This window comes from Penicillium subrubescens (assembly GCF_028828155.1).
Source record: "Penicillium subrubescens strain IBT 31985 chromosome Unknown utg000006l_segment0_segment0, whole genome shotgun sequence".
Lineage (NCBI taxonomy): Eukaryota > Fungi > Ascomycota > Eurotiomycetes > Eurotiales > Aspergillaceae > Penicillium > Penicillium subrubescens.
In genome coordinates, this window is record NW_026643156.1 from 1,471,192 (window position 1) to 1,485,546 (window position 14,355).

The 14,355-nt window shown below is 51.3% G+C and overlaps 5 protein-coding genes across 5 annotated transcripts; 3 read left to right on the forward strand and 2 right to left on the reverse strand.

The window, feature by feature from the left end:
- Positions 1 to 423: 423 nt before the first annotated feature.
- Positions 424 to 3,058, reverse strand: N7473_009028 (uncharacterized protein; the record flags this gene model as incomplete). Its single annotated transcript, XM_057154967.1, has 5 exons — positions 424 to 435; positions 526 to 1,860; positions 1,922 to 2,041; positions 2,106 to 2,841; positions 2,937 to 3,058. 5 exons carry the CDS (start codon positions 3,056 to 3,058, stop codon positions 424 to 426), a joined length of 2,325 nt encoding a protein of 774 aa, XP_057006097.1.
- A 1,522-nt stretch (positions 3,059 to 4,580) lies between these two features.
- chl1 (DNA helicase) lies at positions 4,581 to 7,663 on the forward strand (the record flags this gene model as incomplete). The annotated part of the gene is made up of 8 exons (XM_057154968.1): positions 4,581 to 4,710; positions 4,794 to 4,798; positions 4,907 to 4,997; positions 5,068 to 5,234; positions 5,298 to 5,939; positions 6,001 to 6,666; positions 6,721 to 6,891; positions 6,962 to 7,663. The coding sequence occupies 8 exons, from the start codon at positions 4,581 to 4,583 to the stop codon at positions 7,661 to 7,663; spliced, it is 2,574 nt and encodes an 857-aa protein (XP_057006098.1).
- Positions 7,664 to 8,258: 595 nt separating this feature from the next.
- N7473_009030 (60S ribosomal protein uL15) lies at positions 8,259 to 9,109 on the forward strand (the record flags this gene model as incomplete). Its single annotated transcript, XM_057154969.1, has 3 exons — positions 8,259 to 8,290; positions 8,465 to 8,663; positions 8,891 to 9,109. 3 exons carry the CDS (start codon positions 8,259 to 8,261, stop codon positions 9,107 to 9,109), a joined length of 450 nt encoding a protein of 149 aa, XP_057006099.1.
- Positions 9,110 to 9,697: 588 nt separating this feature from the next.
- Positions 9,698 to 10,842, reverse strand: N7473_009031 (uncharacterized protein; the record flags this gene model as incomplete). Its single annotated transcript, XM_057154970.1, has 2 exons — positions 9,698 to 10,416; positions 10,470 to 10,842. The coding sequence occupies 2 exons, from the start codon at positions 10,840 to 10,842 to the stop codon at positions 9,698 to 9,700; spliced, it is 1,092 nt and encodes a 363-aa protein (XP_057006100.1).
- A 3,163-nt stretch (positions 10,843 to 14,005) lies between these two features.
- N7473_009032 (uncharacterized protein) lies at positions 14,006 to 14,338 on the forward strand (the record flags this gene model as incomplete). The annotated part of the gene is made up of 1 exon (XM_057154971.1): positions 14,006 to 14,338. One exon carries the CDS (start codon positions 14,006 to 14,008, stop codon positions 14,336 to 14,338), a length of 333 nt encoding a protein of 110 aa, XP_057006101.1.
- Positions 14,339 to 14,355: the final 17 nt, after the last annotated feature.

Here is a 14,355-nt window from a genome sequence, read left to right on the forward strand (position 1 = left end):
ACAGAACACACACAGAAAAGCTACGCAAATGCATATTCAATGCTCCATAAAAGACTACGCCTCATCTAGAAATCCAAAACAGCCGAACAACCATATGTCCAAAGGCCCCAGGGCAGCCTAGATATCCTGAGCGTAAATGCAAATATGTGGGAAACAGATGGGGGGGGATACAAAACAAAAACGGAGGCAGCATCAACTCATTCACCTCCAAAACGGCAAAAATGTAATTTTAAAAAAGGAGCCCCGGATTACAAGAAGGTATAAGGGAAAGAAAAGAACAAAAAAAGCTGGAGAAAATGAAGAGGGGTGTTGAGAAGAAGCTAGATGATCAAAAAAAATGCAAGATGGTCACGCCCATAGATATGGGATGTCCATGAAGAGAGAATGGTTCCGATGGAGAACAGACAACGTCCGGGGTATCAATTACATTATAATCTGTAGAGAAGATGGTTAGCTTGTTATGAACAGCATAGGAGATTGAGCCCGAAATAAGGCAAAGAACTCGAAGGGGATATAAACACGTACGCAATCGCTGTCGTTCTTTGCACTGGGCACACCCATCTCCTCGAATGTTTTAGGACCCTTGGATGGTGGCGGGGCTGGCTTCGGCTGCGGCTGTTGCTGCGGGCCCGCCGGTGGCTGAGGTGTGGACGAAGCCGAGCCTCTGGACGGCTGCCGCGACTCATTGCGTGGAGGGAAGTTTGCAGATTGAGGGGAGCCCATGGGCCTAGGAGACGTAGGGTTACGAGGAGATGGCAGAGGGCCAGGACCGTGGCCACCGACGGGGCTCCGCATAGGCTTGCGGTCTGGCGGCGCAGCGTCGAGGCGTGCAGGGCGACGGCGGTCCGCACCTGGAGGTGGAACCGGGGCGGAGTATCCAATGTCGACTCGGGGCGTGCCGCTGGGGCTGATCATGCCCGCGGACTGTGGGCTGACTGGTCCACCGGGGACAGGGCCACCAACCGGAGTGCCTGGGCCATGCTGGCGGTAATTCATAGGACCAGGTCCAGGGGGACCACCAGGACTGGGGCCATAGGATGCACTGCGACCTCCAGGCCCGGGTGGGCCACCATAGCCAGGACCGGGGGGGCCATTCTGGCGAAGGTTGGGATTGACCCCGAATGCGGAGCTGGGGCGAGGTTCGGGCATTTGGTAGTTCTGCTGGCCGGGAGGACGAGGACGAGCAGATCCACTTCGATCAGGATAGGGAGCGGCAGACGAAGGTTGATCGTTGAGGCTCATGCGTGAAGGGTCGGGCATCTCGATGTTCTCGGGAGTTGATTCCAAAGAAGCACCGCGCTGATGGGCGTAACGGGTCGACTTGATGCGGGAAATAGCGACCTTTTCATGATCCTTTCTTGACAAAGTCTTTGATCGCGAAATGCTATCAATGCGTCCAGAGGCATCCTTGTTACCGCTCGCAGCGGCTTTGGCATACCAACTTCGAGCTTCTCTGATGTCGACTGGAACAAAGATACCGACCTCATAGAAGTAACCCAAAGCAAATTCAGCGGTAGGGAGGCCGCTTTGTGCTGCACGTTGGGCAAACGTGAATGCCAACTCGTCGTTCTTCTCAAAGACACCTTCGTGACCGCAAAGGAACCACTTGCTAATGGCCATTTCGGCTTCGGGTTCGCCCTGGCGGGCCGCGAGCGCGTTGTAGTGCAAGGACAGCGCGGGGTTGAAATCGCATTGCAGCTGGCAAAGCTCGTATGCGGCACCCATCTTGACCTGGGCCTTGGCGAACCCATGATAGGCGGCTTTTTCGATGTTGACACGGGCGATGTTGAGATCCGGAGTGAGGTACGGTTCAGGCACGCTGACTTGAGGGAGCTCTCCGGCCAACAGCATACCGTAGACCTGTTGTACGAATGAATTAGAATCCACCAAAAAAGCCGATCCACCGGAGTTGGTCACTTACATAGGCACCCTGCGGCGCGTTCTGGTCGCATGATTGCGCGGCCAATCTAATATACTCCAAGCCTTTTCGGAAGTCCTGACGCTGGCCGTGTTGTCCAAGAAGAATCATCATTCCCAAGCGCTAGAGAGACAGTTAGAAATCCGATCTTAATCCTCCGATATCTTCCCCTCGGTAATGAACATACGTAGTACGAGGCAGAATCCGACATTGACACACCGCGCTCATAGTGTCGAATCGCTTTCTCCGGCTCTCCGGAGCTCTCAAACTGCATACCAATGCGATACTCGGCGCGCGCATATCCCCTCTCCGCCGCCCGCGTGTACGAGCGGAAGGCCTCCTTCCGATCAACACGGTAGCCAAACTTGCCAAACTCCAGCCACATGCCCTTGATAAACTCGGCTTTGGGGTGCTGCTGTCCCGCCAAAAAGTTGACAATATTCATCGCGTCCGTCCGCAGCTGACGCTCAACCTGGGGCGTGTGCGGCCGCGGTGGTTGAGTAGTCGACAGACGGGCCTCGTTTTGCGCGGTAACCTCGACAAAAGCGAGCGCATCCTGTGCCCAGGCCAATTGCATCTCCGGGTCGGTGGTGGACAAAACGGCCATGCGGGCGCGCTCGAGACTCTCTTCGCGCTGCTCATCGGTAGGCGGGACATTTGGCGGGGGGTTCCGCAAGACGGGGAAGGGTGAGAAATTGGGCTGATCCACGTCATCGTAGGTCGCAGACTGCGCGTAAGCACCGTGATCCTGAGTATGGGCTTGCTGAGGTTGGCTCTGGACGGCGGATGAAGTGCGCTCTGGGAACTGGGATCGGGGAGCGTACTGCGCGGGCGACTGCGGCTGGGCGCGGCGGGGGTCGTAGGCGCCATGTTCCATTTGCGCGATATTGTCTTGCATGTTTTCGGGGACCTCGGGCATCACCCTACGCGGATGGATCAGCACACGAACCCGTGGCATCGTGAAGAGACACTAATTTGACGTATACAATAACAGAAAATGGAGGGGAGGAGATCGCACCTTTGAGGGGAGGGGGAGATGACCTCTGGCATGTAAAAGTCATCCTGCCCCCCTGGATACCAAGTCGCCCCGAGGCGTGGCTGACCACGACCCTGGCCCTGTTGCGGAGGAGGTCGGTTCATCCCGTGTATAGTTTGTTTAATTGGGGGAGAGGGAATTGTCGGGCTGCTGAGAAGTACCGGATAACCCTCAGTCGCGAGGCAGCATCCGCGATCACTTTTTTTCACGATAGAATTTTGGAGAGAGAAAGAGAAAGAGGGGTGGAGGGGAAGAGGGGAGGGGAGGAGTAGGAGGGGCGCAAAGAGAAAAGATGGGGGGGGACGCCGAACCGGCCTTTTTCAGGAACTAAAGAGGAACTAAAGGAAGACGGTGGAACGAGGAGAAGAAGAGAGGCGTCCGGAGATTATTAGTATTCTTGGGGTTCCAGGACTAGCTTCATACCCTAATTAGGTAGTTGTAAATAAAAGTCTATCATAATCCCTGGGCTATTGTAATAATAACTACTCAGGTCTATGCCCGACGTACCGAACAGACCGAGCCACAGCCCACTTTAGCGCAACTCAGGCCCATAATAGGTGGCCTTTTAAGTAGTGGAGGAGGAGACCCAGTACAAAGTGGAATATATACACCATCAGGCACCCGATGGGCTGGATGTCATGGATTTTTGAAATTACATGATGTCTATGAACGATGGAGAATGGTGATTCACGTATGGAGGCACCTCATATTTATTGTACTACAATTCGACTACCTACGCTATCTGAATTGCCGTATAGCTTGCCCTAACGAGATTATGTCCGGTCGGAGGCAATGGACTGCAGGTTCATGCCCTGACAAACGCATGATACTCACGTAGAACAATCATTCGGCTGCTGTACAATGATGTCCTGCCACAGTCAGCTGAGGCTGGTGTGGATATTAATAGTTTTGGGAAGTCTAGAGTGGGAATGAGAATTTGGAGATAGGATTAAGAGTCTGACAAAGATCATTAGACTGATGCTTGCATGCATAAGATCTGATGACTGGAAAGGACCTTTTGTTGGAATTGATATCAAGATGGATACGATATACGAGATTCAAGTGCTTTTGGTATATGAGGAGATACAAACATTGCGAGGATGTTTGTAAGGAAGGTAATGCCTGTGTATTGTACGGAGTATAGCCTCAGGTTTAGTCCGGGTCCAATATATGCATCGCCTATACTTAATTATCTTTCTCTACACTGCTAGAGACACCGTACAGTGTTAGATGAGCTTTTAATTTTTTCCATTCAATGATTGATCTATTTGTCTTCCAGATTTGACATCAGGCATTGCGATTATTACATCCTACGTACGGAGCACATATTGTAGTTAAGTATCGGCCCCATCGCCGAGTGAAATACGAACCAACAGACCCGCACATTAATTTCTTTCCCCTGGATGTTGCAGCGACACGACTGGAGAATGTCTCTCCTGGACTCCTCCGAAGTCTCCACCAACGGGCTCGGGTGTTATTTTTATCAGCCGCGACTTTCCAGAAAAACCCTACCCGTTTGGATGCTGATCTTTTGAGTTCCACCAGTTTGTCTTTGGTATTTCAAGTCTGCCATCTAGGACAAACTCCGGGCTGTGTATCTGGCCCTCTGCCACCACGGCCACCAACATGGCGACCACCGTGGCGCCACAGGATTTCCACCATCCATTTACCCCGTACGACATTCAGCTCCAGTTCATGCAGGCTCTATACGGCTGCCTTGAAGACGGAAAAGTGGCCGTCTTTGAGTCCCCCACCGGTACGCGCTAAGCCCCTCTTCCCCGATCAAAGGCCCCCTGTTTACACAACTTTACTCCGTGTCTTCCGATCTGACGGCCATAGGTACTGTAAGTACATAGCTTGTCTCCACTGCGTGGTGAATCGGATCAGATGCCACCTTGGGTGAGATCGTCATTATTTCCCTTTACTCGTGCTAAGGCCTTTTTCACATTCAGGGTAAATCGCTGAGCTTGATCTGCGGCTCTCTCACTTGGCTGCGGGACCACAAGCGAAAGGCCTTTCAGGAGACCTTGGATCAGGCAGCATGTATGTGTCCCACTCGTAGCGCCTTGTCTTGCGTCATAGCTCATCTCATTCTGTTTCATTCTTGGACTAGGCGACGATGACGAGCCAGAATGGATGGTCGAGTTTGCCAAAAAGAGTTCGCGTCGTGCCATTGCCGAGAAAAGACAAGAGTTTGAGGCCCGATTGGCCAAGATTAAACGTGAAGAAGGGCGATTGAAGCAGGCTGCAACAACGCAAGACCGGCCTCGTAAGAAACAGGTATGGATATCCTAGTCTGAAACGCGCATTTTCCAGTCTAAATACCAACAATGCTGCATTCAGCGACTGGATGAAACAGATGATCAGCCAAGTCATGATGACGATGAGCAATTCGTCCTGGATGAGTATGACAGCGAGTCGGAAGATCGAAAGAAACCAAGCGAATCAGGAGGAGTTGACGGCCTATCTGCCAGCACACTCGCTTTGTTAGAAAAGTTCCAAGGGAAGTTGTCCACCCAGAAGAAAGACGAGGATGAGGAAGATGGAACAGTCAAAATCTTCTACTGCTCGCGAACCCATTCCCAACTCAGCCAATTTGCAGGTGAACTGCGTCGAGTCACTTTTCCATCAAGCATCCCGCTTGACCCGGAAAAAGGCGACGAGGACGATAGCCTGTCGAAGCTCGAGGAAGCCGTGAAACACCTCTCATTGGGCTCGAGAAAGAATCTCTGCATAAATCCCAAGGTCCGCGCTTTGGAGAATAGCACTGCGATCAACGAGCGTTGCTTGGATCTGCAACAATCAGGCGTCGCTGCCGACAAGAAATGTTCTTTCCTGCCTTCCAAGGATGACGACGCATTGCTCCTCCAGTTTCGAGACCATGCCTTGGCTACGGTGAAGGATATTGAGGATATTGGGAAAGTGGGCAAGGAACTTGGAATATGTCCCTACTATGCGTCCCGCTCGGTCATCAAACACAGTGAGGTCAGTAAACACGCCGAATCGATTTACAGGACCTTGTGTGAGGCTGATTCTTGTCTGATAGATCGTGACACTACCATATCCATTACTTCTCCAACGATCTGCCCGAGAGGCCCTCAACTTGTCCGTCAAGGACCATGTAGTCATCATCGACGAGGCGCACAATCTGATGGATGCAATTGCCGGTATTCACTCAGTGACCGTCTCGCTATCTCAACTGCAAACAGCCATCACACAATTAACAACATATGCACGCAAATTCAAGAACCGGCTCAAGGGAAAAAACCGAAACTACGTCGCGCAAGTGATTCGGCTAGTGAGCTCCATCGCTCGCCACCTCCATGAGATCTTACAACAAAAAGGGCCTGCCGAGGGCTCTATCCAGCCATCCGATCTCATGGCTGGCAAGGGCGTGGATCAGATCAACCCATACAAGCTATCTCGGTACCTGCAAGAGAGCAAGCTAGCCCGGAAAGTCGATGGGTATGTCGAGGCATCGCAAGAGCCGCAAGGCGCTCGGTCTAGAGACCGGTCTACAGTACCGGTTCTCTTCCATATCCAGAGTTTCCTGTTACCTCTTATGAATCCGTCGGAAGAGGGCAGGTTATTCTTTCAAAAGGACAAGAACGATGTGCATCTGAAATACCTGCTACTCGATCCGACCAATCACTTCCGGCAGATTGTCGAAGATGCCCGGGCCGTGATTCTGGCTGGTGGTACTATGTCTCCAGTGAGCGAAAAATTGGAGCCCAGTCGTTTGTGCATTGCTAATTCCCTCTAATAGATGTCTGATTACATGAATCACTTATTCTCCTACGTTCCGCCTGAGCGACTTGGTACATTCAGCTATGGCCACGTTATTCCTCACACCAACCTTGTAGCACAATCCCTTACAAAGGGACTCATGGGTTCCGATTTTGATTTCACTTACGAAGCCCGGAACTCGGAGAAAATGGTCAGCAGCCACTTTTGTCCCGCAAAGTCCTACCTCTATACCTGTGCTAACCTGGTTACCTATCGCCTAGATCACCGACCTCGGAAGAACAATAGCAACCCTATGCCAGGTCATCCCCGACGGCGTCGTCGCCTTCTTCCCCAGCTACGACTACCTCAGCCAAGTAGTCACCGTCTGGCAAAAGCCCATCCCAAACGGCAACGGCTCCACAATCCTCAGCCTAATATCCAACAAAAAGAAAATTCTCTACGAATCCCGCGACGCAACCACAACCACAGACACCCTCCTCGCAGAATACACCTCCGCCGTCGCCACAGGCAGCGGCGCGCTGCTCCTCTCTGTGGTCGGCGGCAAACTCTCCGAAGGAATCAACTTCTCCGACGAACTAGGCCGCGGCGTCCTCATCATCGGCCTACCATTCCCCAACATCCGCAGCGCAGTCTGGCAAGCGAAGATCAAGTATATTGAAGAGAAGACGTATAAGTCGCATGTTGGCAACGAGGCGGAGAAGAAGGCTAGTGCGGCGGCGGCGGGAAGGGACTTTTATGAGAATGCGTGTATGAGGGCTGTTAATCAGTGTATTGGGAGGGCGATTCGGCATGTTAATGATTATGCGGCTATTGTTATGGTTGATCGGAGGTATGAGACGCCGAGGATTCAGGCTAAGTTACCAGGGTGGATTCGGGGGAGTTTGGTTGCGAGTTCGAGTGTGAGGCCGGCGCAGGGGACTGTGCAGCGGTTGTCGAAGTTTTTTGCTGAGAAGGCAGGATGAGAGGGGGAATTATCCAGCCAAGTCTAGCCCTCAAGGAGGAATTCTTGCGGAATAAAATAATGTGTGCGAGAGCATAACAGAATGATCAGGTAAACACTTTCACTAGGACTTGAACAGAGAATTGAAGTGCATACAGTATATTGACAACCAAGGTGACACCATCTATCAGGAAGATTGTTTCATTTGTAAATCGATCATGTTTAGACTCCATGATCTTATCTCTGAACAGAATCTCTCATCCTTTTACCTGTCAATAACGTTGTATAATTGGACTTCTTTAGAAGGAATAAAGTATGATGTTCAAGTATCACGCAGATCGACAATCTTCACTGTACATAACAATCTTTACCCGATGTGGTTAGATCCAACCATACCATGCAAGCGGTGGCAGAACAAAGTTGGGTCCCGGTACACGTGACCTCCGACAACCCCAAGGCAGGGTTTGACCCTATCACGGGACAAGCGAATTGCTTAGCGCACAGTCTAGCTTTGCGAGCGTGGATTTCCAACAGCTGAGCCGGTAGCATCACGATCCTCCCCCCTTTCAACGCCCAATTCTCAGACCGGTCTTGTCGCCAACACACCACTCGACAAGATGCCTACCCGTTTGTCCAAGACCCGGAAGCAGTGAGTCGACCCTTTCCACCTCCCTCGAAAGTGTGTTAGTGATCGGCGCAACATTTTCGATATCGCCGGCGCTTTTTTGCATATCGCTTCACGCCTACGCTCGACATACAAGCCCTTCCGGGAACTGCACCCATTCTACCAACGCAAAATACTAACCTTTTGTTTTTTCTACAGCCGCGGCCATGTGTCCGCCGGTTACGGTCGTGTTGGCAAGCACCGCAAGTCCCCCGGTGGTCGCGGTATGGCCGGTGGTCAGCACCACCACCGTACCAACATCGACAAGTTCCACCCTGGTTACTTCGGTAAGGTCGGTATGCGTTACTTCCACAAGACCCAGCAGAAGTTCTGGAAGCCCACCATCAACCTCGACAAGGTACGTGACAACATATCGAAACGAGCCGGTCCATTTTGAAGGGAGAGAAAAAATCGTGGGAAAGGCGAGCAGGAAGGAAATGAGGCAGGATATGCTGGAAGGGCGACAAATCCGACGAAAAGATCATGGAGATCAGATTACAACATTCAATTGGGAGGAAATCAAAATGGACCGGCATCGTGAAATCTTGGATATGACAGTCCCACTGACTGTAATTTTTTCTACAGCTCTGGACCCTCGTCCCCGCCGAGAAGCGCGACGCCTACCTGAGCGGCGAGAAGACCGACACCGCTCCCGTCATCGACCTCCTGCCCCTCGGCTACTCCAAGGTCCTCGGCAAGGGCCGTCTCCCCCAGATCCCCCTCGTCGTCCGTGCCCGCTACTTCAGCCGTGATGCCGAGCAGAAGATCAAGGAGGCCGGTGGTGTTGTTGAGCTGGTCGCATAAGCGTTGAATATTGGTGTTTTTTTTCCGGCGAAGGCGGGTGAATCGGGGCAAGCGTAGTCGCCCCCACTGGCTGGCTACGTTCGGTCTTGTGCAGGAAATTTTTCAACTGTCTTATCCTGTCGGAGGAGGACGATCGGAAACGCGAAAAGAGGCCGCCACGAGCCGAGATGGTTTGGTTTGGTGGCGTTCCCAAAAGAAAAAGGGTTTTTGTGTATGCAAGCAGCATATAGCATGGCCTCCGAATGCCCTTACGATTTCACATTGTGTTAAACAAATACCACAAAGGAGGATTTTCAAAACTGTTCTTTTTTTTCTGGCAATCTACTCGATCGTATATGTGCTTCGAACGACCGTATCGGATATTCAAGCTGAGAGTTGGTCTGTTATGCCGGACTTCATGCGAGTTCAATGCTTGGAGGCTGTCTGCTATGCAACCTCATCCAAGCGTCAGCTCGCATGTGCATGGCAAAGCAGAGCTCGACTCTCCCTTGTAGGTCCCGTCTGTATACCGTACTATCGTGCAAGGTGTATCATTCAATGCTATTTACGAGCTCCTCCATCGCTGTAATCTATCTATCATAACACCGCTCATATCTTCGACTCCCGCACCGAGCCTCTCCGACCCGTCTTATCCGCACTCGTCGCCAGAGTCTCACTAACAAACCGAACAGCCTCATCAACCATCTTCGGCGTCACCTCATGACCCGCCGAATCATCAATAATATCCTCAAAAGTAACACCACCATCCCCAAACCATCCATTCGATCCCACCGCACTCTTAAACCAGTCCAAAAACGCTTCTCCACGGTGGTACGGGACCAACTTATCAATACCACCAGATAAGTTCAGGATCCGCTTGCCGGCCAATAACTTCGTCAGCAGCGGACGCAATTCCTGCTTCTGTTGCTCCGTCGGCGCAGGTAGAGGTCCATCACGTTGCAAGCTCTTAGAACCAGTATCCATGTAGCTTAGCATCAGACTGGCGGGATCATACTGCTTCACGATATCCACGAAGGAGGTCGGGAAAGCCTCTGAGCCGAGAATCTCTGCTCCGGGAGGAGTGGTCTTGGTCCAGGATGGTAATTTGGAGAGACGCGCACGGTCAACCATGAGATTGAGGTAATCTGGACAACCGATGATGACGACTCCGGCGCTGATGCGAGGCTCGTGTAATAAGCAGCTCCACGCAGCGTGGCCACCCAGTGACACGCCCAGCACCAGGTTCTCCGAGATCTTGTGCTCGCCATTAGGGAAGATAAACGCAGCGAGGTAGTCCATTAGCAGCGATGTATCGCGCGCAGTACCCTCTATAAGTAATATATCAGTACCATTCTAAACCAACGACATCAGCAATACTCACGGAAAATAGAAAACATATCCTGCGCATGCCGAGGATTCCCCTGTCTCCAAGCCTCATTCGCCAACGGATCAACCATCCGCGCACCATGATTCCGCTGGTCAAAAGAAACGGCAATCAACCCCTTCGCCGACGGAGTAGCCCGCGTCCTGCCATTCCAGTCATTGATAGTCGCCTCCGCGATACCGGTCATACGCGCCTGCGTCGCGAGCCGAGGGTGAAGAAGCCATAGGCATGCAACGTCTGTGGCCTGGGATTGGAGCTCGTCGAGACCGTAGACTGTTACGGAGATACCGGCGATGTTGTAGACGTTTTGCGAGATTGCGGTGGGCTTGGGGCGGCCGGAGGAATCGTAGGATTTCAATGGGTCTGTCATTGTGGAGGGTATTGGAGGTGAGGATTATTGTGGTAGGTTTGGAGGGAAGGTTTTGGAGGAGCAAGAGGAGAGGGTGAGTTATAACTTGGTTGGTTGGGTGGGTTGTTCCCCGAAATAATTGTTGGAATGGCGGGGAAGTGCCGTGCCGACTTCGGGTATATCGTGAAGGAGCCGAGGCCGCATTGTCTAACAGTTGGTAGCCGGTATCATCCACGGAGTTTAGCTTTCTACAGAGTCGTATTGCCGGAGTGAACCATGTCCAACCAGTCCTCGTTAAACGAATTGTACTATATCAAACACTGCTTTGTACAAAGAAAGTATGATACAGGGTGCCTAGCCATTGAGGCCACCCGTAGTCCGTGGGGTCATACATATGTCTCTCTTTCTCAGCTTTCCCTTTTCTCTTCTCCCTTCTTTCTTCTTTCTTCCACCACGACTAATACGCCCCTTGGATGCTGCTATAATTTTAAATAGTTTCCACTAGCGAACAGACATTCTCTCCCATCGCAGGGAGACCTATATCCTCATATCTGTTTTCACCTTCGTTCTCTCACAGAGGCCATCCTTCAAACGACCTTATAATCTCGTCAGGAGAGGCTCACTCTGCATCTCTCATCCTTCATCTTATTCCTTTCGATGGACTGGTGTGACAGCCACTAGCGATGGCTTCAAGCATCAGACATACACATCGCCTCATCTTGACATCACTTTCCATGTTGATCTCCGTTTCAATACACCACTATCAATCGCTACCGTCACTGAGACTTTGACTCCTCGCCCATGAGGCCTTTCAAAGCCATGCGTGGCAAACGGGTTCAAACTCAAGGCCGACCTGGAACCCGATTTTCTTGACGATTATCGCGACTCGATTGACGAACGTGCCCGGATCCTTCGTTCCTCTGGACTCACTGCCTGCTTCGTTGATACCAAATTTCTTACATATTTTGCGCTCTACGAACATACAGGGACGTCGATATCATGAAGGGAGACTGCCGAGGCGACATCGAGTACTGGATTACAACATGGGTAAAGCACTCGGACGATGGCGCGACGAGCGTGGAAGACCCATGCTGATATATGACTGTTGGCGTCTCTATTTCGTGCCAGAAGTGAATGATTGAGCGTCGGCCGAATTAGATACTACCATTAAGCCCCACCACCACGATGGATTTGGAAGAATCTTTACTCCGCTGCACTTCACATAGCCTGCGCGTCTGCTCTACTCGTGGGGGTCGACCCTTTAGCTCATACAGATATTTCAAGGCTTTTACCAACCAGCAGAGGTCCCAAGATAGCATCGTCTACCTGAAAAGGGAGTGCCAGCTTTAGAGGGACGACTTCGACTTTAAAGTGCCACCAGTCCCTGGCTGTATTCGCAGTCTCTCTTCGTTGTGACTCTGGCGTCGGCGCCTTGTCAATGCCGGCGCAACAAGAATGTGGTGTTATGGAAGCGACACTTGCCTCTCCTACATCCGACGAATCGCAACGGGCGTCGGCATCAAGTTGTTTGATTTGAGGCTTTTCCTCATATATTCATGAAGAAAGCTGGCTGGAGCACATTGACTAATCCAAAAAGGCATGGGATCCTGCAACACATCAACTTCCTTGAGAAACTTGACAGAAGTTTCGACACAAATGGTAGACGTACAAGGCCGGATAACATGCGTTTTTTGAGGGTATATACTCCTATACGGATTGATGTTCTTCAATTCGAACATGTGCATACAGTCCATTGACCACCAGCTTTATATTTCAAGGTACCACAAGTGATCATTGCCCTCAAACCTGAAATGAAGAACCCTGCTGACTCTATAGTCTTCCTCGATTATCTCCAAGATATATCTTGCAGTTCAGCATGCCTGCGTCCTCAAAAGTCGGTGGCCAGACATGCTTTGGGGAGCTAGCAAACTCAGAGACGCAAAATGTTGTGGTCATCACCAGAGACGGCCAATCATCAGCGCCGCCCCAGAGGATCTTGCTGAATTGAGCTCTGTTGCAGATCCCAAGAGTCAGAAGGTGTTCACAACTAAAAGACCAATGAGTGAATTGAACTCTCAAATGAGAATCCAGCAAGAAGATTCCCATCTTGATGGAGAGCATTAGCCACTTTGAACAGAATCTTGGTCTACGGGACGAGGGCGACTTTAACAGCGTCTATTATATGGGGAAATACCATGACCCTCCAATGGTCGGCCTGGGGGAAGAGTCAAAAGTCATGACAACAATAAGATTCTGCGGCCTACCATGAGAGATGATGCATCCACCCAGGCGAGCAAACAATAAGGAACGATGGGTCGAGCAAAGCCAGTTTCGCTCAGCACGCTAGAGGAGATGACCAATTGTACGCATATTGGGGATCTGGATGCTCTGGGCAATGGTATGTTGGTCGCTATCTGGATGGGACTTTTTCAAGGGAATACTTGAAGGGGAGGGGTCAGTCTCGCTACCTGTTCTTCGACAAAAGCTTTCCAACCATAGTTGAGGTTATGTGCATAACTTTGTTAGGATACGAAACCCATGCGAAATGCCCAAGGCCAATACCCCCTGTTACAGATCTCAATATTGCCCAAGATGCGATTTGAAATATTATTCCTCTACGATGAAGCTTTCCATTATAGATAGTCAGTTCGCCACGTAGTATATATTGCAACTATTGTGCATAAATAACCCCGTGATTTTTATTCTGATTATAGGCCACTCCAGGCGATCAAAAATGGAAATTGGCAGAGTAAATAACATCCTTGCACTGTTTTTCAAGCCTGAATACCCTGTTATCAGCGGCTTAATGACCATTGTAATTGCCCCTGGATGTCTCCTATCTTTTCCATTCTTTTTTTTGGTTTCAGGAACTGACCGCCCACTTCTTGGCTAGCTTGGCGGGCCTTCTCCAGTCGGAGTGATGGATGGGGCGGAGCTGCTCCACTGCAGTCGCGAACTAATTCAAACGACCAACGCTCCTTTAATGTCAACACTCGCGTGCGAGATACTGCTCGCGTGTCAATTCACTGTCTTGCTTCTTTGAAAAGTTGCAATTCTAGAATGACAGCGAGATACCTAAATCACATCCGACAGGGCCTCGATTGATCCCGCAGGTATGCAACCTGGTTCCTGTCCTGCCAACTTCCCCACGAGCTGCAACTGACGACCATTTCACAACTACAGTATGGCCGACGCTCAGTTGGCCCCGTCCCCCCTGAGGGAGGCTGACCAGAGCCTGGAAAATGAGAAACTCAAGAAGCCAAACCCAATCTCAGTCTCGAATGGCACCAAATTGGCCTCACCCTTCCCGTCTCCTACCGCCACAAACCGACCCGCCTCTCTGAGACAACCTCCGCCGACAGGCGCCGCAGAGACTGAGAAGGCGTCGGAAACAAAGGAGCCATCAAAACCAAGCGGAGCAACTGCCTCGAAGAAGGAGAACCTGCGTGCCTCCTCGACGCAACGTGGCTCTCCAAAGGACCATCCCTCCCCCGGGCACTCGACTGCCGAACAATGACCGGCCCTCGTCAGTGA